At 44.8% G+C, this 22,974-nt stretch overlaps 1 protein-coding gene across 1 annotated transcript in view; it reads right to left on the bottom strand.

Moving 5' to 3' along the window:
- Window positions 1-22,387, bottom strand: part of LOC149313313 (ventral anterior homeobox 2b-like) — a 50,287-nt gene extending 27,900 nt beyond the window's left edge. The window contains exons 1-4 of the mRNA XM_089527275.1: window positions 22,253-22,387; window positions 21,301-21,306; window positions 20,480-20,656; window positions 19,953-20,346 (exon numbers count right to left, since the gene is read on the bottom strand). Of these exons, the coding sequence (XP_089383401.1) occupies window positions 19,953-20,346; window positions 20,480-20,656; window positions 21,301-21,306; window positions 22,253-22,387 (712 nt within the window). The remainder of the gene's footprint in view (window positions 1-19,952; window positions 20,347-20,479; window positions 20,657-21,300; window positions 21,307-22,252) is intronic.
- Between the last annotated feature and the right edge of the window lie 587 nt (window positions 22,388-22,974).

The raw sequence follows: 22,974 nt of genomic DNA, 5'->3' as shown, positions 1-22,974 counted from the left end.
GCATTTCCAAAGTTTTTAAAATGTTTTAAAAACTCTGGTGCTCCGCCTCGAGCCCTTTTCTACAAGAAAGGCGGCATAGAAATTGAATATACACAGATAAACAAATAAATAAATAGAATGCCTTTGATGTCATAAAGAGAGAAGCGGGATATAAACAGAGTTTTATTATTTATTATCTTATTATTCCTCCAAAAAGAAATATATTCCTGGGGCATTATATTCTTTTAATGTATTTTAAGCCGTTTTAAAATCTTTTTTTCAAAAGTATTTGATAATTTAGCGTTGGATTTGTTTTAATTATTGGAGTGATTTAATCCTATTTCAATATACTATTTTTGTATGTTTTTAACTGTATGGTGTTTTCTTTTTAAATGTTGTCAGCCGCCCTGAGTCCCAGTCCTGGGATAATAATAATAATAATAATAATAATAATAATAATAATAATAAAAAAGTGATAAATTAAAAATGAAGCGTTGCTATGGAGAATTTCTAGCAGATTTTAGCAGTGAAAAAGGAATCCAAAGGGTTTGGGTTTTGGACCCAAAAAGTCCAAAAGGAGAAGAAAACAAAGAGCTTCATAAAAAGGTTTTTAAATTGTAACGTTTTTAAACTTTTTCATATTGTTTAATTTAAAAAAAACCTTTGTGCTTTTAATGCTTTGTACTGTTTTAAACATGGACTGTTTTAAATGTCTCTAGCCGCCTTTTTCCGGGAGGAAAGGCGGATGACAGATTGAATGAAATAGTAAATAAATAATAATAAAATCCAGCATTTCAAGAGAAGGAGAAAGAAAGAAAGAACGAAAGAAAGAAAGAGGAGAGAGAGAGAGAAAGATAAAGAGAGAAAGAAAGAAAGAAAGAAAGAAAGAAAGAAAGAAAGAAAGACCTGTTTCCTTTTCATTGCTGACAAAAATACAAACTGAATTCGTTTTGCAAATTCGGTGCAGATCCCGGAGTTAAACGTATTTCCAGAGTTGAATCCCATCGAAAGCAACCGGCCAAAAGAAAGGGCCCGATCCGCCCAGAAAGCTTTCAACGTTTTTATTTTATTGTATTTTTAAAACTAACTAAAAAGGCAATTAAAAAAGATTTTATTTGATGCTTTTAAACCGTCTTTTAAAAATGTAAAAACAATTGAAAACATTTTTGGTTTGATGTTTTTTCTTTTAAAACTGTAAAATAAATTAAAATGAAACCGGAATTTGCATTCTGTGATGTTTGTTCTAAGAGTGTAATAATTTAATTGTCTTTTAATATATAGTAAGCCTTCCTGAGTCTCAGTTTTGGGGAGATGATGATGATGATGATGATGATGATGATGATGATGATGATGATGTCCTCCTTGGTTTCATCATTTCCTTCCTTTCCCCTTTTTCCTCCCAAAAAAAAGAAAACCAAAACTTTGCAAAGAAAGGAAGAAAAGACGGAGGAAAAGAAAAGAGGAGGAAGGCGCTTTGACACCGCTTTAACTCTGAATTGCATGGCGCCATGGCAGTTAAAGCGGTGTCAAACCGGATTATTTCTGCAGTGCGGATGCACCCAAAAGAAATGGCAATCCGGGTTTAGGGAAGGGTGCTCTGGGTGGCCAAGAAATAGGAATAGTAGGATGGAGTGTGTGTGTGTCCAGAAAAGGACCCAAGGCGGCTCAAGGGGGAAAATGAAAGACCATTAAAAACCCAGACATCTCTCCTATATAAAGCGTTTTTACTCCCAAATAAGCTTTTCTAAATCATGCAGGGCTGGTTTTATTGGGAACATTGGTTTGGATTATTTTTAACCTTCTAAGTTTTAAACTATGTAAATCTGTGAATTAAAAAATACTGTTTTAATGGGACTGTTTGAATTGTTTTTCAAAGTATTATTTTAATGTGTATGTGTTTGTGTGTGTCTCTAGTGAGCCGCCTTGGGCCCCAGTTGGAAAGAAAAGTGGGATTAAAATAAAATTATATATATATATATATATATATAGAGAGAGAGAGAGAGAGAGAGAGAGAGAGAGAGAGAGAGAGAGATTGTGAGCCGCCTTAAGTCCCATATTGGGAGAAAGGCGGGATATGATGATGATGATGATGATGATGATGATGATGATGATGATGATGATGATGATGATGATGTCTTTGCTTGCAGACGAAAAAAAATACTTGCTGTCCATAATCAGACTCTTTGCCATTATCATGAGCCTCCTTCCTGGGCATATATACCTGTTTAGAGATCAATGGTATGTGTGTGTGTGTCTGTCTGTCTGTATGTGTGTGTGTGTATGTGTATATATATATATATATATATATATATGGTACATTATTGTTGTGGTGGTTGCGATTGTGTGCTTATGGCGACCCGAAGGGGACCTGTTTTCTTGCCAGATTTGCTCAGAGGGTGTTGGCCCTTGCCTTCCTCTGAGGCTGAGAGAGTGTGGCTTCTGTTTCCGAGGCTGAGCAGAGGATTCGAACCCTGGTCTCCAGAATCGTAACCCCCCATGCACAAACCACACCGCCACTTCTTGCTATGTTGTTGTTGTTGTGTTGTGTTGCGTTGTTGTTGTTGTTGTTGCCATGAGTCGGGGTCGAGGGCAGTTAACAACAAGAACAATCTATAATACTATACAGGTATTACCTCTCTGTGTATACCTCCATCTGTCTGTCTGTCTGTCTGTCTATCATCTATTTGTCTATCATCTATCTATCTATCTATCTATCTATCTATTATCTATCTTTCTATCTATGTATCATCTATCTATCTATTATCCACACACACACACACACACACACACACACATCCATATGTAGTATCTATCTGTCTACATATCATCTATTATATATATATATATATATATATATATATAATCTGTCTATCTATCATCTATCTATCACTATCTATCTATAAATATAGAAGATATCTCTCTCTCTAATACTATATGCCATCTCTCTCTCTCTCTTTCTAACTATATCTATGGTACTACAGAGTGATATCTTCTATGCCATATATTGAGAGAGAGAGAGAGAGAGAGAGAGAGAGAGAGATGGCATATGGCATTAGAGAGAGAGATATCTCCTATATACCATATATTTATAGATAGATAGATAGATAGATAGATAGATAGATAGATAGATAGATAGTGATAGATATATGATGCCGTATCGTATGTCATTGTCTGTCTATCTATCTATCTATCTATCTATCTATCTATCTATCTATCTATCTATCCCAGGCCCCACCTGGAATATTGTGTCCAGTTCTGGGCAAAACAGTTCAGAAAGGAGATTGAGAAACTGGAGCCATGTGTCCAAAGGAGGGCAACTAAAATGGCGAAGGGTCTGGAAGCCATGAAGCCCTATGAGGAAAGCTGGGTGTGTTCAGCCTGGAGAAGAGAAAGTTAACTGTTCCACAGTGGAACATGTTTCCTCGGAGTCTCCTTCTTTGGAGGCTGTCTTTAAGCAGAGGCTGGATGGCCATCTGTCAATGGAGATGCTTTGATGGAGAGTTCCTGCATGGCAGAAGAAGGGGTTGGACTGGATCAGGGCCCTTCTTGGGGGCTCTTCCAACTCTGTGATTCTATGATATAAAAATATGGCATAGAAGATATCTCTCTAATACCGCATGCCATCTCTCTCTCTCTCTAAATATATGTATGCCATTATCTACCTATCCTCTACCTGTCACTATCTGTTTATAGTATATGGTATATACATTTTCCTTTCCATAACACCAGATACCGATATACCTATCTGTTAATTCCAAATTATCATCACCGATAAAAGCAGAAGCTAAACTGCTGGCAGTTTTCTTGCAAGTCTCTGTTTTCCTGGTCATTTTCATTAAAATGTATAAGATAAGAGTATGTGGCATTAGAGACAGAAAGACACATGCCACAGATCTATAGACAGCCATAGTTAGAATCATAGGCATGTCACATTTAGATAGTGATATAAATATAGCTATTCTCAGATATATGATACCTATATCTGATACACCAGCTATGTCTGTCTATAGACCTATGGCATATGTCTTTCTGTCTGTAATACCACATACCCTTATCTTACACACACACACACACACTAATATATATATATATATATATATATATATATAGAGAGAGAGAGAGAGAGAGAGAGAGAGAGAGAGAGAGAGAGAGGGGGGGGGATCTAGATCTAATGGCAGTGAGTGTATGAGATGTTTTTGTTTTTGTGGTAACTCTGGGGGTTGGAGGGCTAATTGCTGTTTGGATATTGTTATTGCTGTTATTGTTGTTATGTAATATTGGCTGTTTTGTGATATGCACTGAGAATTATATTGTTGCCTTGTATTGAGATGTATTGCCATTGATGTTATGATGTTATGATGTTTTTGAGATATGCTGTATTATGTTATTGTTTGCGAACTGTTGTAAACCGCTTTGATTAATTCATTTTAGAAAAGCGGTATACAAATAAATCTTATTATTATTATTATTATTATGACACCTGGTATACTACACACACACACACACACACATAAATGAGATACTCATGGATGGTGCTATATACACACATATGAATGAATGAGATACACATGGATGTGTATCTCATGGATAGTGCAATATATATATGAGACACACTGAGCACCTTTCCTTCAACTATGGCACATTTCGCACCCAACACCTTGTATCTCAGGCCCTATATAATATTTCCCCCTCTGTATCATTATCATTGTCATTACCATTATTATTATAGTTTATTTATATAGAGCTGTAAATGTACATAGTGCTGTACATACAGATAATCAATCAATCAATCAATCAATCAATCAGTCTTATATCCCTATCTCTGCAGCTATCCATTTCTTCCCTCTGTTTGCAGATGACCAACTCATGCTGCCAGCCTGGGACTGACCAGGACTGATGGCCCAAGCCAATGACTCCCAAACTTCTGACCCATCCTCCAGGTCTTTTGAACTTCATTTCCCAGAATCCACAGCCTGCTTGGCCAACAGTAAGGGATTCTGGGAGCTGAAGTCCAAAACATCCAGAAGACCAAAGTTTGGGAACCACTGGCCTAAGCAGAGGCAGAGTGGTCTTTCTTTCTTTCTTTCTTTCTTTCTTTCTTTCTTTCTTTCTTTCAGGGACAAAATTTGGAAACATTATGGAAAGGAGGGGAAGGAATGTGAAGTGAAAGAGAGGGGCCAGTATTTGTGTCCTCAATGTGTGTGTGTGTGTGTGTGTGTATGGCCTTTTAGATAATGCTAAAGGAAGCCTCTCTTTGCATTGCTAATGGAGTGTCAATGTTCTTCCCTAGACTTTAAGACACTTTTCTTTTGCATTTGTGTATTTGTGTCCTAAGTGGATATATGTCCCTTTCAGACATGAAGAGGAGTTGGCTATGTCCCTATATAGGACGAGGTACGTCTGATAAAGGAAGGGCTCTATGATGTTTGTCTGATTGTTTGCCTTTTGTTTAGTTGTGAGGTGTTTAGAGGCTCCTCTTTTTCTGTGTCCAATGAAACTTCCATAACATTGTATTTATTTGTTTGTTTTAAAGACAGGTCTTTCTCTGTGTGTCTTTCCTGGGACGAAATCCCTTGCGATGGCACAGGAGTTGGTATCCCTTTGGGGCTCCGGGATCCACTCTCAGCCCCATCATCCACATCTCTGCTTGGCCCCAATCCCCCCTTTCCCTTCGGATAGAGGCTTTTCGCCTCCATTTTGGGAAAATGGGAAACCCCCCAAAAAGGAAGGAATCTATACCGTTAAAAGAATGAGGCATGATTCCTCTCCGATCCAGGCCACTGCCTTTGCCTTTGCTGCAAGGGGCAGCAAAAGGGATCCTGTGGATCCAGGAGAAACCTTGGAAGGATACTCGAAAGAAAGACTGGAGATTGCGCTTCGGGCGCCGCATCTGCTTTAGGTTTTGCAGAGGAGCAAACACGTGATAGAAAGAAAAGGGAGTCGAGAGTGGAGTATCAGCCACCCGTTTGCAAGTGGGAAGAAGCCAGCAGAGGAGGGATGGCCTCTTGTTGTTTGGGGGCTTGTTATTGAGTTGGGTTTCTGGTTTTGTTGTTGGGTAAAACAATCTGTGTGTTTAAGTTCAAGACTTGATTTCTCCAGCCTCGGAAACCAACATTCAGCCGCTTGGCCTCGATCCCGGAATCCTTACAAGATCCACCACATATATTTATATATATATGGGGGGGGTGTATATATACTGTATATATATCTCAAATATATATCGCTATCTATCTATCTATCTATCTATCTATCTATCTATCTATCTATCTATCATTTGTATATATATATATATATATATATATATATGAGACACAGATAGATAGATAGATAGATAGATAGATAGATAGATAGATTACATATATATAGAGAGAGAGGGGGGGAGAGATTATATATATATATATATATATATTTGATATATTTATTGATATATCTTTGAGAGACACATATATATATACATATACATATACATATATATATATATATATATATATTGTGATATAGGTCACATATATTTGAATATATATATACATATGTATGTATATTTGGTGATCTTATCATCTATCTAGCTATAGATATAAATTATATCTCTCTCCTTCGTCCCCAAAGGGACCCAAAGCGTCTCACCGACAAAAGCATTTAGAAATCGCAGTAAAATTCAAAATAATTAAAATCCCAAGACAAAATCACATTGGAAAAATACACCCAAAAGCTCCCCGGTTTCCTGAGATGGAAATGGTTCTGTGCAACCCCCCCCACCCCCCCCCCCCGAACAAACCCCCTCCTAAACGCCAGTGTTTCAAAATGCGAATGGCTGTACATTGCTGCTGCTGCTGTTGTCATTGTTAGGATGCAAAGAAGGGCCCTCGCTGCAATGGACAAATGGACCATTCAAGTTCTGCAGCCAGTTTACTCCATCTTTATGCTCCTCATCCTTATTGCAAACTAGACTTTTGTTTCGAGGGATCCCCAGTCTGGAAATAGGATTGTGATCATTATCATTGTGATGATGATGATGATGATGATGATGATGATGATGATGATGATGATGATGATGATGATGATGTTCTAAAGCGGTGCCAAAGGCCCTCCTTCCTCTCCCAGCTCCGAAGGGGCTTTTGCGTCACTTTATCACGAATCCTGGATTCTCGCTTCCTTCTCAGCAAAATCCTGGCTGCCTTCCTTTGCTTTTGGAAAAGCTGCCCTTCCTTGACGCACCTTTTGCGGAGCAACAAATCCCTTTGACGTCTCTGGGTTTATTGGGTTTGCTTTGCATTTGGAGCCAGGGAAGCACTGGGAATCCCTCCCTTTGGAAGGATCCCACCCGATCCAGCGCTTGGAAAAGGGATCCACTGGAGCAGAGGGGCCTCTCCAAAGCCTTCCCTTCCATAATGTGATTTATTCCCCTTTTTTCTCCATACTGTTCTCTAAAGGAATGGTCTTTCTCAGGGGCTTTTTGCAAAATTGGAGGGCTGGGCCCAACATTGACATCCAGGTCCTTATCCATTTGGCAGGTGCAATTATTATTATTATTATTATTATTATTATTATTATGTTGTAATGCAAGCAATAGAAATAATGCATTGCATTGCATTATATTGCATTGCATTACATTTCCTTTCTTTCTTTCTTAGAGGTTACAGAAAGGGCCCAGGTTTCTCTGCCTCCCTGGCAGCATTAAAATTAAAAAATGCAACAACATAAAAGGAGGGAGAGGAAGTAAAAGCAAAGGGGAAAAGAGGGATGGGAATGAACGAGTGCAAAAAGGGAGGCGATCAAAGCCAAAGCAAAAGGCAACAATTGTGGGAGAGGCCCTTGAAAGAGAATGCCAAGGGGCTTCAATCCAGCCTCATCTCTCCATTTCACTACTTTCAAAGCCTATCATCATCATCATCATCATCTTTATTTATTTGTACCATGCTCCCCCCAAAAAATAATAATAATTGGGATCCAAAGCAGCTTTCAGTCTAAAAACACAGAACAGTTAAAAACCAACAAAAGCGACCCACTTACAAAGGAATGAAGCTGCTGCAACATTAATATTAACAGCAGGCCCTTTGCTTTGGAGACAGGATGCCGTCTTTGAAAGGAAAGAGGAAAGCACTTAAGAAGCCTGTGCTTTGAAAGAGGGTCCCCTGCAAAAGGCTCCCGAAAGCAAAAGGCAAACTGAAGCAGTGCCTAGTCTGGAGCATCCTTCCTTCGTCCTTCCAGATGTGCCTCTTGCTTCTGGCCTTAAAGAGCGGGACCAGCCCTCTTCCCATCCAGGAACATGGCAGCATCTGGGGAGGCTAGTTGGAAGCCCCTTCCTTCCTTCCTTCCTTCCTTCCTTCCTTCCTTCCTTCCTTCCTTCCTCGGGTCCAGTGGGTTTCTTTTGACTCCCAAGAAAGTGTCCCTACAATAAATGGAAATGGCCTTTGACCTTCGTCTTCCTCGTGTCCAGTTATTCGTTCATTCATTCGCTTTGTTTACTCTGTTCATATGCCACCTTTCCTTCAAAAAGGGGCCCAAGGCGGCCTCCAAAAGCAGGACATTAAAAACGTGTTGTTTTTTTTAATGTTAAAAGTTTAAAATTTTAAAGCAGTAAATTAGAAAAAATGTTTACAGTTTACAAGCATTTTTTAAAAAATTAAAATTTGAAAGATTTTAGGACCCTTTAATGTTCAATGCAGGGATTTTTTAAAAGTGTTTTAAATACTTGTAGATTGTAAACATTTTTAGAGTTTCTTCCTCCCAAGAAACTGTCCTTAAAATAAATGCAAATATAATATAAATATTCCTGGGACTTATCCCGGTTATTCACTTATTTATTTCCTTCATTAAAATGCTGCCTTTGTCCCCAAAAAAGCAATTAATTAAAAATATTTACAATAAAACAATATTAAAATCCTTCCATTGAACCCCAGAGAATCAGAGATTCATGGATTCTGTAACTCCTGCCTTCATTTTTCTTATTCACTCCTCATTTGTGTATTTATTGACTTCATTTTTAGGCCGCCTTTCTCCCAGAAAGGGACCCAAGGCGGCTCACAAGAGAAAGACATTTCCAAAAACTTTACACTAAGAATTTATAAACACAGTTTAAATCATCAAATAAAACAATTTACTCCCCAGCTGGCATGAAAAAGACCTGGGTGGGGTCCTATATATATATATATATATATATGGATATGTTTTTAAAACCTCTGAAGAAGTTTCTGCAGATTGAAAGCTCTCCCTCCACAGAAAGCGACCAGATGATGTCCTCCTCACCACAAAGGAGGACAAAATGTAGGACCTCCAAGAAACACGGAGGACAGGACCAAATAAAAGCTTTTTTAGAAATGCAAATGCATGCTTTTTAAGTCCTGCTCCAAACGGAGGACGTTTTGGAATTGTCTCCTGGAGAGAAGGTGGAAATGTAGGATGTGTCCGGGAAAAGGAGGACCTCTGGTCCCTCTGTCCCTCAGAAGATGCCTGTGAAGCTTGGTTCCTTGGCAAGGAAAAGAAGGGGCTGGGGTTGTGTGTTGTTGTCCCTGGGCTTGTGGCCTCTGCATGACCTCAGCTTGGACTCATAAGAACAACAACAACAACAGCAACAACAACAACCTAATAGAGCTTGGAAAGCAAGCTGGTCTGCAAAATCCCACAATTGCAGGATCCCTCTGTGTGCTGTGAATCCCTCAATTGCAAAGCCCAGGCCGCCTGCTCTTTCTCGTTGCCCCCTTCCTTCCTTCCTTCCTTCCTTCCTTCCTTCCTTCCTTCCTTCCTTCCTTCCTTCCTCCAAGGAGAAGGCTCCCTTTGCAGAGACACCAGCCAAACCACAACAAAACTCCCTGCAGCAGATTTGGGGGCATCAAGGGACTCCTTGTTTTTTTTGGGGGGGGGGGTCTAGGCCACAGAAACAGAGCAGACCCTTGAAGAAAAAGGCAGGGCTACTGGAAGGGAGGGGGGAGAAGGAAAGAGGGAGGGAGAAGAGGAAGGAAGGAAGGAAAAAACAAGAGAAAGAAAGAAAGAGGGAGGGAGGGAGGGAGAGAGGGAGACAGGAATAAGAGAGAGAAGGAAGGGAAGAGGGAGGAAGAGAGGGATGGAAGGAAAGAGGAAAGAAAGAAAAACGAAAGAAAGAGAGAAAGAGAAAGACAGTCAAGCAGGACATGGTATTATTATATACTGTTGTTATTATTATTATTATTATTATTATTATTATTTTGTTGTGTGCCTTCATGTCATTTCTGATTTCTGACTTATGGCAACCCTGTCCTGGGATTTCCTTGGCAAGATTTGTTAAAGAAGAGCTTTGCCCTTTCCTTCTTCTGAGGCTGAGAGAGTGTGACTTCTTGCCCAAAGCCACCCAAGATGGGACTCGAACCCTGGCCTCCATTATCCTGATCCAACCCTCAAACCACTGGGCCATGGCTGGCTCTTATTACATTGCATTGCATTGCATTATTAATTTCACTTGTGGGCCGCCATTCTCCCAGAGTCCATAAAAAACTCTTCACAATAAAACAATTAAAAACAATTAAAATCACCCAATAAAACACCTTCGGGCAGCTAAGCAGGGTCAGCCCTGGTTGGTACTTGGATGGGAGACCTGCAACAAATACCAGTTGCTGGAGGCTCCATTTCAGGGGAAGGAACTAGCAAAAACAAACCCCTCTGAGTATTCCTTGCTTAAGAAAACCCTACAAAACTCATGGGGTCGCCATAAATCCTGATGCGACTGGAATATATTTGTAGCTTTATAGTTGTGTTTTAATGGAATAAATGGCTAGTTGCTGTACATTACTTTATACTTTGTGACTTTTAGATTGAACGCCATCTGCAGGTTTTGTGTGGTTTTAGTGCCATATAGAACTTATGGCACTATATATATACATATATATATATATATATATATATATATATATATATATAAAAGATTTTATATTGTTTTAATGACTTTGTGAAGTGCAGTGTAAAACCTATGGTGCTATATAAATAAATTAACAACAACAACATGCATTCACAAACAATGGGCCTAAATACCCCAAAGGCACCAGCTCCTGTCTGATCTTGGATGCTAAGCAGGGTCAGGCCTGGATGGTACTTGGATGGGAGACCACCAATGAAAACCAGGTGCTGCTGAGTCTCATTTTAGAGGAAGGAAACTTGGAAAAACACTTCTAAAAGTAATCCTTGCCTAAGAAATCCCTATTAAATCTATGGGGTCACCATAAATCCATAGGTGACTTGAAGGCACACCTGTGGGATGGCAGTGATGGAGGAAGATAGGGCCTTTCGACCCTCTTCCTCCTTGACCAGAGTGACCAGCAGTCCACCAAGGAGGACCAGGCACCAAAAATGTAGGACCTTCGAGAAAAGTGGAGGAAGTTCCAAAATAAAAAAGCTCACAACACTCATAATACATCCATACTCCTTAGCCATGCTCAAAATGGAGGACATTCAAAAACGTGTAGGACGTGAACCAATGAAAGCTCGAAACACTCATAATAAATATCAACGCATACTTCTTATTCCTGCTCAATATGGAGGACATTTTTGCATTCCTCCTGGGCAGAAGGGCTGAAATGGAGGACGGGGTCCTGGAAAAGGAGGACCGTGGTCACCCTGAATGGAGGAGGCTGAAATGAAGGATAGGTCCTGGAAAAGGAGGGTATTTAGCCACTCTGAATGGAGGACATTTTGGAATTCCTCCTGGACAGAAGGCGGAAATGTAAGGCGTGTCCTGGAAAAGGAGGACGTCTGGTCACTCTGTCCTTGGCTATTTATTGGTGGTGGGTCTGATGGTAGCCATGCCCCTGTTTTGCTGGCCCACAGCTTGCCTGGGCCCTGAAGGACTTCGGCACAGAAACCCCCAACCGACCAAAACACTTGCAAAGGAGAAAAGAAGAGGGGAAACCACAGGACAGAGGAGGAATAAAGGACCGATGGACAAAGCTGGGTGCTAGAAGGAGACCATGCCCTGGGAAAGGGCTTCTTACAAGGCCTAGTAGCAGGTACTTGTAGGGATAAAGTATCCCAGACTTTGGGGCTTCTGCCTTCCTCGATGTCATGGATGTTCAGGAAAAGATACAGCTAAAGATGTCAAAGGACACTCGGATTTTGTGTCTAGATAGATAGATAGATAGATAGATATCTCAATACTCTTCTGGGATCCAGGGTCTGCTGGAAAACAGTGATGTCCGCTTGTGTTATTTCACATACATGATAGATAGATAGATAGATAGATAGATAGATAGATAGATAGACATATACATACACACAGGCACCCAAGTGTGTATGTATATGTGCGTGCACACACACACGCACACACACACACATATATATGTACACACAGTCTGGTTATATTTTTGCTGGACAATAGTGTTGCACACTTGTTTTATTGCCAGGTTCTGTCTCTATTTGTATCTGTCTCTGGGAATCCCTGCACCATCAGGCAAGGAAGAAGATCACTCGATCGCTGCCAGAGGATCCACCGCTGCCTAGCCATTGCCCAAAGGGATCCCACCCGCTTGGCTAGGAGGATCCATGGGATCCATGGGATCTTTCCACGCTAATTGAACCCTTTCGGGATCCTTTCCTCTCCTGGAGGAGAATGAATCTGGAGCTGGATTGAAAGAGGATCCCATTCTGGGAGCAAGGAATCTGGCTCCCAAGGAAGTCTCTCTCTCTCTCTCTCTCTCTCTCTCTCTCTCTCTCTTGTGTGAGAGACAGACAGACAGACACACACACACAGATACATAAAGATACAGATAGAACCGTGCAATAAAACAAAACTTGCTCCCAAGGAAGTCTCTTTCTCTCTATAGATTGATAGACACACACACACACACACACACAGATACAAATAACTCTGGGCCCCATAACAAACTCCAACTCCCAGAGTTCCATAGCCGCCTTGAGCCAGACAAAGAGTTAAAGCGGTGCCAAACCGGGTTATTTCTCCATTCTGGAGGCCGCCCAAAATCCACCTGCCGCTGTTTGTCGGTCCAAGCAGATCGCCGCTGCTTGTGGGTTTGGGATTTGGGGGGCATTTTGCCTGTCTATGAGGACAGGGCTCCTTGGAAAGGGCTCTTCGGCAGCTCGGCCGGAGGGCGGCTAACAACCACAACCACTACCACAATCACAACCACAACCACAACCTTCCAACCTAAACATGCAGCTGAGGAAGTCGGCTCATGCTCCCAACTCCTTTGCTTTGAGTTAGGCTCAGAGGTGCTGCAAGGAAAGCTGCTGCTAGTTGTAGTAACTTCTGTATTTCCTATTTATCGTCAGAGGGGCCGCAAGATCCCTTCGCAAAGGAAAACCTAGGCACGAAACTCCTGCAAGATCCCTTCGCAAAGGAAAACCTAGGCACGAAACTCCTGCAAGATCCCTTCGCAAAGGAAAACCTAGGCACGAAACTCCTGCAAGATCCCTTCGCAAAGGAAAACCTAGGCACGAAACTCCTGCAAGATCCCTTCGCAAAGGAAAACCTAGGCACGAAACTCCTGCAAGATCCCTTCGCAAAGGAAAACCTAGGCACGAAACTCCTGCAAGATCCCTTCGCAAAGGAAAACCTAGGCACGAAACTCCTGCAAGATCCCTTCGCAAAGGAAAACCTAGGCACGAAACTCCTGCAAGATCCCTTCGCAAAGGAAAACCTAGGCACGAAACTCCTGCAAGATCCCTTCGCAAAGGAAAACCTAGGCACGAAACTCCTGCAAGATCCCTTCGCAAAGGAAAACCTAGGCACGAAACTCCTGCAAGATCCCTTCGCAAAGGAAAACCTAGGCACGAAACTCCTGCAAGATCCCTTCGCAAAGGAAAACCTAGGCACGAAACTCCTGCAAGATCCCTTCGCAAAGGAAAACCTAGGCACGAAACTCCTGCAAGATCCCTTCGCAAAGGAAAACCTAGGCACGAAACTCCTGCAAGATCCCTTCGCAAAGGAAAACCTAGGCACGAAACTCCTGCAAGATCCCTTCGCAAAGGAAAACCTAGGCACGAAACTCCTGCAAGATCCCTTCGCAAAGGAAAACCTAGGCACGAAACTCCTGCAAGATCCCTTCGCAAAGGAAAACCTAGGCACGAAACTCCTGCAAGATCCCTTCGCAAAGGAAAGCCCAGGCTCCCATTTTTCCTCTTTCGTGTATTTGTCGAAGAAACTCCTGCAAGATCCCTTTGCCCAGGAAAGCTCCTGCGACTCAAGTTCCTTATTTCACGTTTGTTTCCAAAAGTGCCACAAGATCCCTTCGGACAACAAGCTCCTGCTGCCAACTTCTTTGTTTCACTGAGTGTCAAAAGTGCTGCAAGATCCCTTTGCTCCCAATTTCTACCCTTCTTTCAATTATGGTCCAAAGGGCCGCAAGATCTCTCTCGGCCTCGGAAAGCTCCGGCAGGAAACCGACTTCTTTCTTTCTTTCTTCCGTTTATTCTCAAAGGAAGCTGCAACTTGGATTTCTTTCCAGAGGAAAGACCAGGCTCTCGAAATCTTTGTTTCGCTTTCCCTTAAAGGCTCTGCAAGATCCCTTTTGCAGACGAAGGTTCCTTTCTTCTCCAAAGGGGCTGCAAGATAGATCCCTTTGCAAAACAAAAATCTCCTGATTAACGCTGGCTGGATGACACGGATCCCATATTGCAAACCCAGATCGGGGATCTATGGAGTGGATTCCGGTCCCTTCGTCTTTCGTCGTCCTTTCATTCTTCCCTCCCTCCAGCCATCTTTTCTTACTCCTTTCTTTCCTTCCTTCTCTTTTCCTAGGCCCGCTTCGCCTTTTCTGCCTCTTGCTTCCCTGGAAGCCCAAACCTCCGAGGATCCAGTGGATCCCCCTTTCTACCCTTTCCTCTTTTTCCCTCTTGAATTATATATCTTGTGTATTTGTGTTTAAAAGGGACGAAGAGCCCCGTTTCGTGGGAAGGCGAAGAAGGCAAGGCGAGTCGGAAAGCCGCTTCGCCGGTCTCTCTCTCTCTCTCTGCCTTCCACCTTTTTTGCAAAAGCAGACTTTGAAATAGATATCATATCAATTATAATAAAATTATACACATTAAAAGCAAAGGAGACGCGGAAATTAAATTGAAACGAATATATCTAAACCCTTTTAGCCATAAAACTGAAACCGAAACGTCAAAAGGCGCAGCCGACATTTCTCTCTCTCGTTTCCAGCGCCGGCTTTGTGGGTCTGCGTTGTAACTGAGGAGTTGTGTGTGTTTGTGGACCCAAGAAGGGTCAAAGCACAACAACAACAACAACAACAACAAGCCCTGGAGGAGGGCAGCCAAAAAAAGACACGGAAAAGCAAGGCTTGGGGCGGATTTCTAGGCCTTGTTTCTGGTGGAAGGAGGCTTCTCAGTCCTCCTTACTCGCCCGGAGACCTTGGGGAGTATTTTGACAATGACATTTAAAAACCCCAAAGGATCCCAAGGAGATCCAGATCCCCCCAGACCCCCTTTTCCAGGTTTAGGGGTCTCCTCCGTCAAAAAGTCTAAGCTCCAGCCGGGAATTTCCAGAAAAGCGAGGAAGGCTCCGGATCGGGACCTGAAAAGGCTCGAAGGACAGGAAGGGATCGAGCAGGATCCCTAGGGATCTCCCAGGGTCGGGAGGGAAGGGGATCGGAGTGGATAGGGCGAAACGGTCGGGCCTACAGCCACCGAAAAGGTGGTCGGAATAAAGACCCCGTTGTTGTTGTTGTTGTTGTTGTTGTTGTTTCCCATTGAGGGAGACCCGAAGGCTACCCTCTGACGGGGGTTTCTTGTCCAGAGGAGGCTTGGCAAAGCCAAAACCTGGGCCTAGGTCGACAAAGCCAGAGGAATGTATATATATATTTCACACCCGCCTTCTATATATTTACCACCTATCTATCTACCATCTATATTTCGTATCCAAATACATATATATATATTTCACATCTACCTTCTAAATCTACCATCTATATTTTGTATCCAGAGACGTATATATTCTCCACCTGCCTTCTATATTTACCTTCTATATCTCTACCATCTATATATATATTTCCCACCTACCTACCATCTCTCTCTCTCTCTCTCTCTCTCTCTCTCTCTCTCTCTCTCTATATATATATATATATATATATATATATATATATATATATCCCATCTACCTACTTCTCCAACAGTCTTGCTGTGTCTTGAAAGGAAAGAGAGGATGGGATATATATACGTATATATACACACACATATATATACCGTATATAGCTGTGTGTGTCCCATCCTCTTTTTCCTTTCAAGACATAGCAACAGTGTTCTGGAGAACATATATGAAAGTCTAGTTCGTGTCTGTGTGTGTGTGTGTGTGTGAAAAGGGAAAGGGAGAACGAGAAAAGAAAAGGAAGGGGAAGGAAAAGCACCCAATCTCCAAGAAAGCCTTAAATAAGCCCCAAAGTGGTCTCTGGGCAGGGATTCCTTGGGATCTGAAAACGACAAGGATAAGAGCAAGGCCAGGAAGGAAAGCTCCAGGGATGGCTCTCTCAGCCATATAGCAATCCCAAAAACATCCCAAATCCACCAAACAGTGAGGCCTTTATTGTGCCATGCAAAAAATGCACAATATACACGTTGCAAGCTTTCGAAGCTCCATTGGCTTCTTCTTCATCAGGCAAGATATTAAAATCATAAAGGAGCAAGTCCCAGGCTGCATTTCGCTGCTTTTGGCCGGAGTTTACCAAGAGGTTTGAAGCCTCCGTCTCTCTTGGGGTTAGGCCCAGAAAGTATGCAGACGCCTATCAAAAGGGAGATCTCATGATTGTGGAACAGGAATATTATTATTATTATTATTATTTCAATACAAAACTCAGTGTTAAAACAAACACACACACACATATATATATTTCAAGACATAGCAAGACTGTATTGGAGAATATATATCAAAGTTTAGTTTATATCAATCAATCTTTATTGCCTTTAGCCGATATATATACTGCAACAGCCATTGGCCAAAAGCAGTAAATATTGATTGATTGATATTAACTAGACTTCCACACACACACACACACACACTGCAATGGTCATTGGTCAAAATCAATAAAGATTCATTGACTGAGTGATATAAACTAGACTTTCTCATATATATATATATATATATATATATATATATATATATATATATATATTCTTCAATTCAATCTTGCTATGCCTTGAAAGGAAAGGGAGGATGAAAAGTATGTGTGTTTGTGTATGTCTTCAAAAGACAAAAGAGGATGGGATACACACACACACACACACACAGAGATATGTGTGTAATGAATGTGTGTAAAGAATAAAAGCTCAAGCTAGAAAAGTTTAAGGGTATCACTCTGAGCACATACAGAGTGCTTTCACTTTGAAACCCAGATTCTAGTTTGTTTTTGTTGCATTGTTGTTTGTTGGTGGAATTGCCACACTTTTCCACTTGTTTAATTCATATGCATTTGATATGTTTGATCTTCTACAATAAAATTACACACACACACACACACACACACAATACTCTTTAAAAGAAACCGTTAAAATACACTCATATAATCCATTCTTTAAAGAAAAGATACCAGTTAAGAAGTCATGATTTCAAACTGACTGGGGAGCCAGCCGGAAGAGAGGTGCCTTTTGTCAGGCTGATTTGAATGCCATCAGATGGACAGAATGGGGAAAATCATAATCATGATCATAATCATCATCATCTGGATCGGATAGATCAAGGTGTGCCTTTGCTTCATTCCAGATCCTCGGAGGGCTCTCAGGGACTGGGATGCTGGGAGATTCTCCGCCTTTGACAGCCCAAGGTTTCTGCCAAAATCTTGACCCATGCCAGTCCTCTGAGCACATACAGAGTGCCATTAGCCCCATCTTCAATGTCGTCCCTGTCTGTCTGTCTGTCTGTCTGTCTATCTATCTATCTATCTATCTATCTATCTATCTATCTATCTATCTATCTATCCATCCCTCTCTCTCTCTATCTATCTATCCATCTCTCTCTCTCTCTCTCCCTATGTATCTCTCTCTCTCTATCCCTATCTATCTATCTATCTATCTATCTATCTATCTATCTATCTATCATCTATCCTTTTATTCATCCATTTATCTATCTATCATTTTCTCTCTCTCTCTATTTCTATCTATCTATCCATCCATCTATTTTTTCCTCTCTCTCTCTCTCCCTACCTCCCTCCCTCCCTGTATTTCTCTATCTCTTCCTATCCATCCATCCATTTCTCCCTCCCTCTCTCTCTGTCTATCTATGTGGAAAGAGTAGGTCTCCAGGTGGGGTCAGACTGCCAGCCTCCCAATTTCCCCAAGAGGAGGGCCACGAAGGGCCTGCTTTGTCCTCCTCCTCCCCCCCTTGCCAAGGACCCCCCAAAAAGGACCCCAAAGGGGTGGGCTGAAGGACGGAGGAGAGCCAGGGAGAGGCGTCCCTCGCCTGCCTTCCCTCCAAAAGCCAAGGGCTCTTATTAGAGAGAGAGAAAGAGAGAGAAAGGGAGAGGGGGGGGGAGTCGGTGATGCTGCGGTGACGCGCTTTCCCTGCGACGACGAGGGTTTGGAAGCCCGCTCAGCCACCTGGAATTATTCCCACACACAACACACAACAACACCCACAATGCAGGGGGGCACCGGCTCTCCCACAGACACCTGCCCCAAAGAGAGAGGGTCAACTGGGACCAAGGAAAAGGCGGGGGGGGGAGGAGAGATGCAGCCAAGAAAGACAGCTCCAAATCACACACACACACACACACACATTGCTGGAGGGGTTTAGAAATGCCTATCCTGGTTGCATCTCTTAGCACCCAAGCACCATAAGACGGAAATATCTAAGGAGAGAGAGAGAGAGAGAGAGGAGATAGATAAATAGGGAAGATATCTATCTATCTATCCATCCATTTCCCCTATCTCTCTCCTCTATCAATCAGTCGAGATAGATATGTATAGATGAGATAGATAAATAGGGAGGATATCTGTCTATCTATCTCCCCTAACCATCTCTTCTGATAGATAGAAGAGATAGATAGGGGATATCTATCTCCATAGATAGATAGATAGATAGATAGATATCTTCCCGATAGAGAGGATAGATAGAGAAGAGATCTGTCAGTGTATCTCTATCTGTCTATCTATCTATCTATCCATCTATCCGTCCGTCCATCCATCCATCCATCCTTCCATCATCATCATCATCATCATCATCATCATCATCATCATCATCATCTCTCTCTCTCTCTCTCTCTCTCTCTCTCTCTCCCCTATCTGCCTGTGCCCTCCCTCTCTGGCTAGCTCGCTCATCTCTCTCTCCCTTCCCATCTCACCCTATCTATCCCTCCATTGCCCCTCCTCATCATATCAAGAGGAAGAGGAGGACCCCCCCACACACACCCACAGCCCCCCTTCAACCCCTGGCTCCTTCCTCCCTTGGGGAACCCCTGGGCTTTCAAAGAAGCCCCCCTCCTTCCTTCCCCGACCGAGGGAGAAGGAAACAGGGGATCTCTCCCCGACCTCAGCCCCAGGGAAGAGGGAGGTCGGGAGGGAGGGTTGGGGGTCCAATGCTGCCCCCGGAGCAAGCAGGTGAAGGGAAAGAGGGAGGCCGGGGGACCAGGAGCAGGGAAGGACTGGAGTGAGGAAGCCCAAGGAAAGCCGGACTTGGGGGTCTGGGGTTGTGATGGGGACTGATTGAGACAAGAGCGGGGGGATGAGGGGGGAGGGCAGGGAGGAGAAGGGGCAAGGCAGGGACCCTGGGTGGGGAGAGGGAAGGGGAGGGCGGTGGGGCAGGATTGGGCCAAATGTCCCATTTGGGGCAGAAAGGGGTGGGTTGAGGGAGGCGAGGTGGCGGCTGGGAAGCGCAAAGCCTTCCCAGGAGAATATGGGGAGCAGAGAAAGCCGGTCTTGGGGGGGGGGGGGGAGGTTTGAGAAGGGAGGTCCAGAGGAGGGGGCGTGTGGGGCCAAGGAGAGAAGGGGGCTTTGGAGGTCTCTGGGGAAGAGGGGCTCCTGGCTGGCCCTGAGTGGGGGTTCCCCAGTGCCCCCCCCCCGGTCCTTACCTCGCACCAGGATCCTCCGGCAATAGTCGGCCTCTCCGGCGGCGCCGTGGCTCTCGGCCTCGGAGGCGCAGTCCTTGGAGGAACCGGGGCTGGGGGCCGAGGTCCCCGCCGCCAGCCCTTGGGGGGCTCCGGCAGCAGCATTAGCAGCAGCAGCAGCAGCAGCAGCCTGCCCCCGTCCCATCCTGGCGCCCTCTCTCCCCGGGGGCTGCTCCGGGGGCTGGGGGTCCCGGTCCAAGAGGAGGGCCGGGGGCCGCCCAGCCTGGGTCCTGGCATCGCTCATGCCTCTCGGGGAGGGCCCTCCGGAGGGACCCAACAGCCGCCAAAGGGCCCTCAGCACTTGGGGCTCCGGGGGAACCTGGGGGGCACCAGCCAGGAGGGCCCCATGCTGGTCACTCTTCTCCGGGGAGCAGAGACCAAAGAAAGGGTCCCAAAACCCTGAGGCCGGGAGTTCCTCCGGAGGGAGCCTTGCTTCTTCCTTGGCGCAGCCAGTTAGCAACTTTCTCATTCGGGCTCCATCGGTGCCTCGCCTTCTCCTTCTCCTTCTCCTTCTCCTTCTGGGGGTCAGGTAGCCGTGGCAAGGCTTGCCCAGGAGGCTCTTCTGCTCGCCCGAGCCATGGCTCCTGCTGCCGCTGCCGCTGCCGCTGCCGCTGCTGCCTTTCGCCTCCTCCTTTCGGCCCTCGCTCGCTCTGCCTCTCCGTCTCTCTCTGATGATGAGCCCAAGCGTTCAGAAAAAAAGCACACAGCCAGGGAAAAGGCCCCTTCCCTCCCTCTTCTCGTCCTCCCTCCCTCCTTCTCTTGCCTTCCTTCCTTCCTGCCTTCCTTCCTCCTGCTTTCCCCTTCCCTAGTTCTTCTCCTCCTCTTCCTTGCAGCTTGGACAGTTCAGCGCCGGGGCCAGGCGTCTTGGGCAACAGGGGCGGGGCCAATTTGGGGGAGGGGAAGGGAGGGGGCGGAGACAGGGAGGCATCCCATAATACCCCCCTCCTCGACTTCTTTCCAAGCGCTGCTTCCTTCCCTCTCTCTTCCCAGGTTGGACCCGTGCGTAAAAGGAGGAGGCTGTCAGCCTTTATTCGTAGCCTCTTACTGAAAGCTGGAAAAGGATCTAAGAGGAAGGGGGATTTTATTAGAAGTAGGGATCGAGGGGGGGGGGAGGGGAGGAGGAGGAGGAAGTGGGGAGACACCCCATAATATCCTCCTCTCCTCCCTTCCAAACACTCCTTCCTTCCTTCCTTCCTTCCTTCCTTCCTTCCTTCCTTCCTTCCCTCCCTCCCTCCCTCCCTCTTCCCAGGTTGGACTCGTGCGTAAAAAGAGGATGCTTTTCGCCTTCTTTCTCTTTTTTGAAGCCTCTTACCGAAACCTAGGAGAATTTGTGGGGGGAGGGGAGGGGAGGGGAAGAGAGACATCCCATCATGTCCTCATTTCCTCCACTGCTTCCTTCCCTCTCTCCTTTCTCTTCCAAATCCCCCCCTTAGAGCCGTGCGTAAAAAGAGGATGCATTTAGTATTCTCTCCCTTTTCGCAGCTTCTTATTGAAAGTTTTTTTTGGGGGGGTTCCTCAGGGGAAGAGAGGAGGGGGCAGGGAAACATCCCATCATTTCTCCCTCTCCTCCTTTCCTTCCACTGCTCTTTTCCTTTCCTTTCCTTTCCTCTCTCTCTCTCTCTCTCCTTTCTCTTCAGATTCCCAATTGGATCCGTGCGTAAAATGAGGAAGCTTTTCGCATTCATTCTCTTTTCGCAGCCTCTTAACAAAAGCTGGGGGTCTAAGAGGAAGAGGGGCAGGGAGACATCCTCCTCTCCTCCTTCCCATCCACTGTTTCTTTCCCCTCCTCTCTGTCTCTCTCTGTCCCTCTGTGTCTCCTTTCTCTTCCAGATTCCCAACTGGCTCCGTGCGTAAAAAGAGGACCCTTGCAGCCTCCTTTTCGCAGCCTCTTATTGAAGGCTGGGGGAGAATCTAGGGGCAAAGGGGGTCCAGCGCTCCCCCCCCCCGTTTTCCAAGGGGCCGTGGGCCACCCACGTAATTTCCTGCCTGGCGCCCCCGACAGAGAGAGAGAGAGAGAGAGAGAGAGAGAGTCCTTGGCCATTCATTGGCAAACAATAGAGTCGCCTCTTGGCACATCGGTCGCCCTCCTTCCCCTAGGTACACACACACACACACACACACACACACACACACAGCTGGCGTTAGGCTTTGGGAACAGGACCCCTCTCCCTCCCTCGCAAAGGCAGGCAAGAGTAACGATGGGCGGAACGCGTTCCTTAACGACGTTGCCGCCGCCGCCGCCGCCGCCGCCGCCGCCGCCTTGCCCGGCCCCCTGGTCCCGGTGGCGGGGTTTTCGGAGAGACTCCGGATCCTGGGGCAGCGAGGAGGCTCTCCAACCGAATGACCGGGCATGATGGCCAGCGCAACAGGGGCCCCAGATCCCCGGCAAGGCGCCCCATGTTCTCTTCCTGGCCAGGAGGCCTTCCTTTGGAGCTGGGCCTCTGGGGGCTCTGTCCCCAGTCAAGGGTCCCCTGGGCACCCAAAGGTCACCCCGGGAGTTTGGGTTAGTAGTAACTTAGAATTAGGGTTGGGGTTTTGGTTGGAGTTCGAGTTCGGCTTGGGGTGGCTGCCCTGCCCGGGCAAGATGCCCCTGAAACCTGGGCGAGGGACAGGGCCGGTGTGGCCTGAATTAACCTGGAGTTTTATATCTTTTTATTGGACTGATTGATTGGATTTATATCCCGCCTTTCTCCCCAATCGCTGTGTGCCTCCAAGTGCCCCACTTCTGGAGACCCTAGGGCTGCCATAATTGTCCACTTTTACCAGGGACAAAATGTAGGACAAATTCAAGACCAAACTGTAGGGCAACTGCAGGACAAAACTCAGCTCAAAATGTAGGACATTTAAGGTCCACCATTTTTCTTCAATGTCCTACATTTTGGGCTGAGTTTTGTCCTGCAGTTGTCCTACAGTTTGGTCTTGAATTTGTTCCACATTTTGTCCCTGGTAAAAGTGGACAATTATGGCAACCCTACCTGAGGCCGAC

The sequence above is a fragment of the Sceloporus occidentalis genome, unplaced genomic scaffold (genome assembly GCF_023333645.1).
Source record: "Sceloporus occidentalis isolate IW3139 unplaced genomic scaffold, rSceOcc1.0.p SCAF_5, whole genome shotgun sequence".
NCBI classification, from domain to species: Eukaryota; Metazoa; Chordata; class Lepidosauria; order Squamata; family Phrynosomatidae; genus Sceloporus; species Sceloporus occidentalis.
This window is presented reverse-complemented; position numbering and strand designations above follow the sequence as displayed.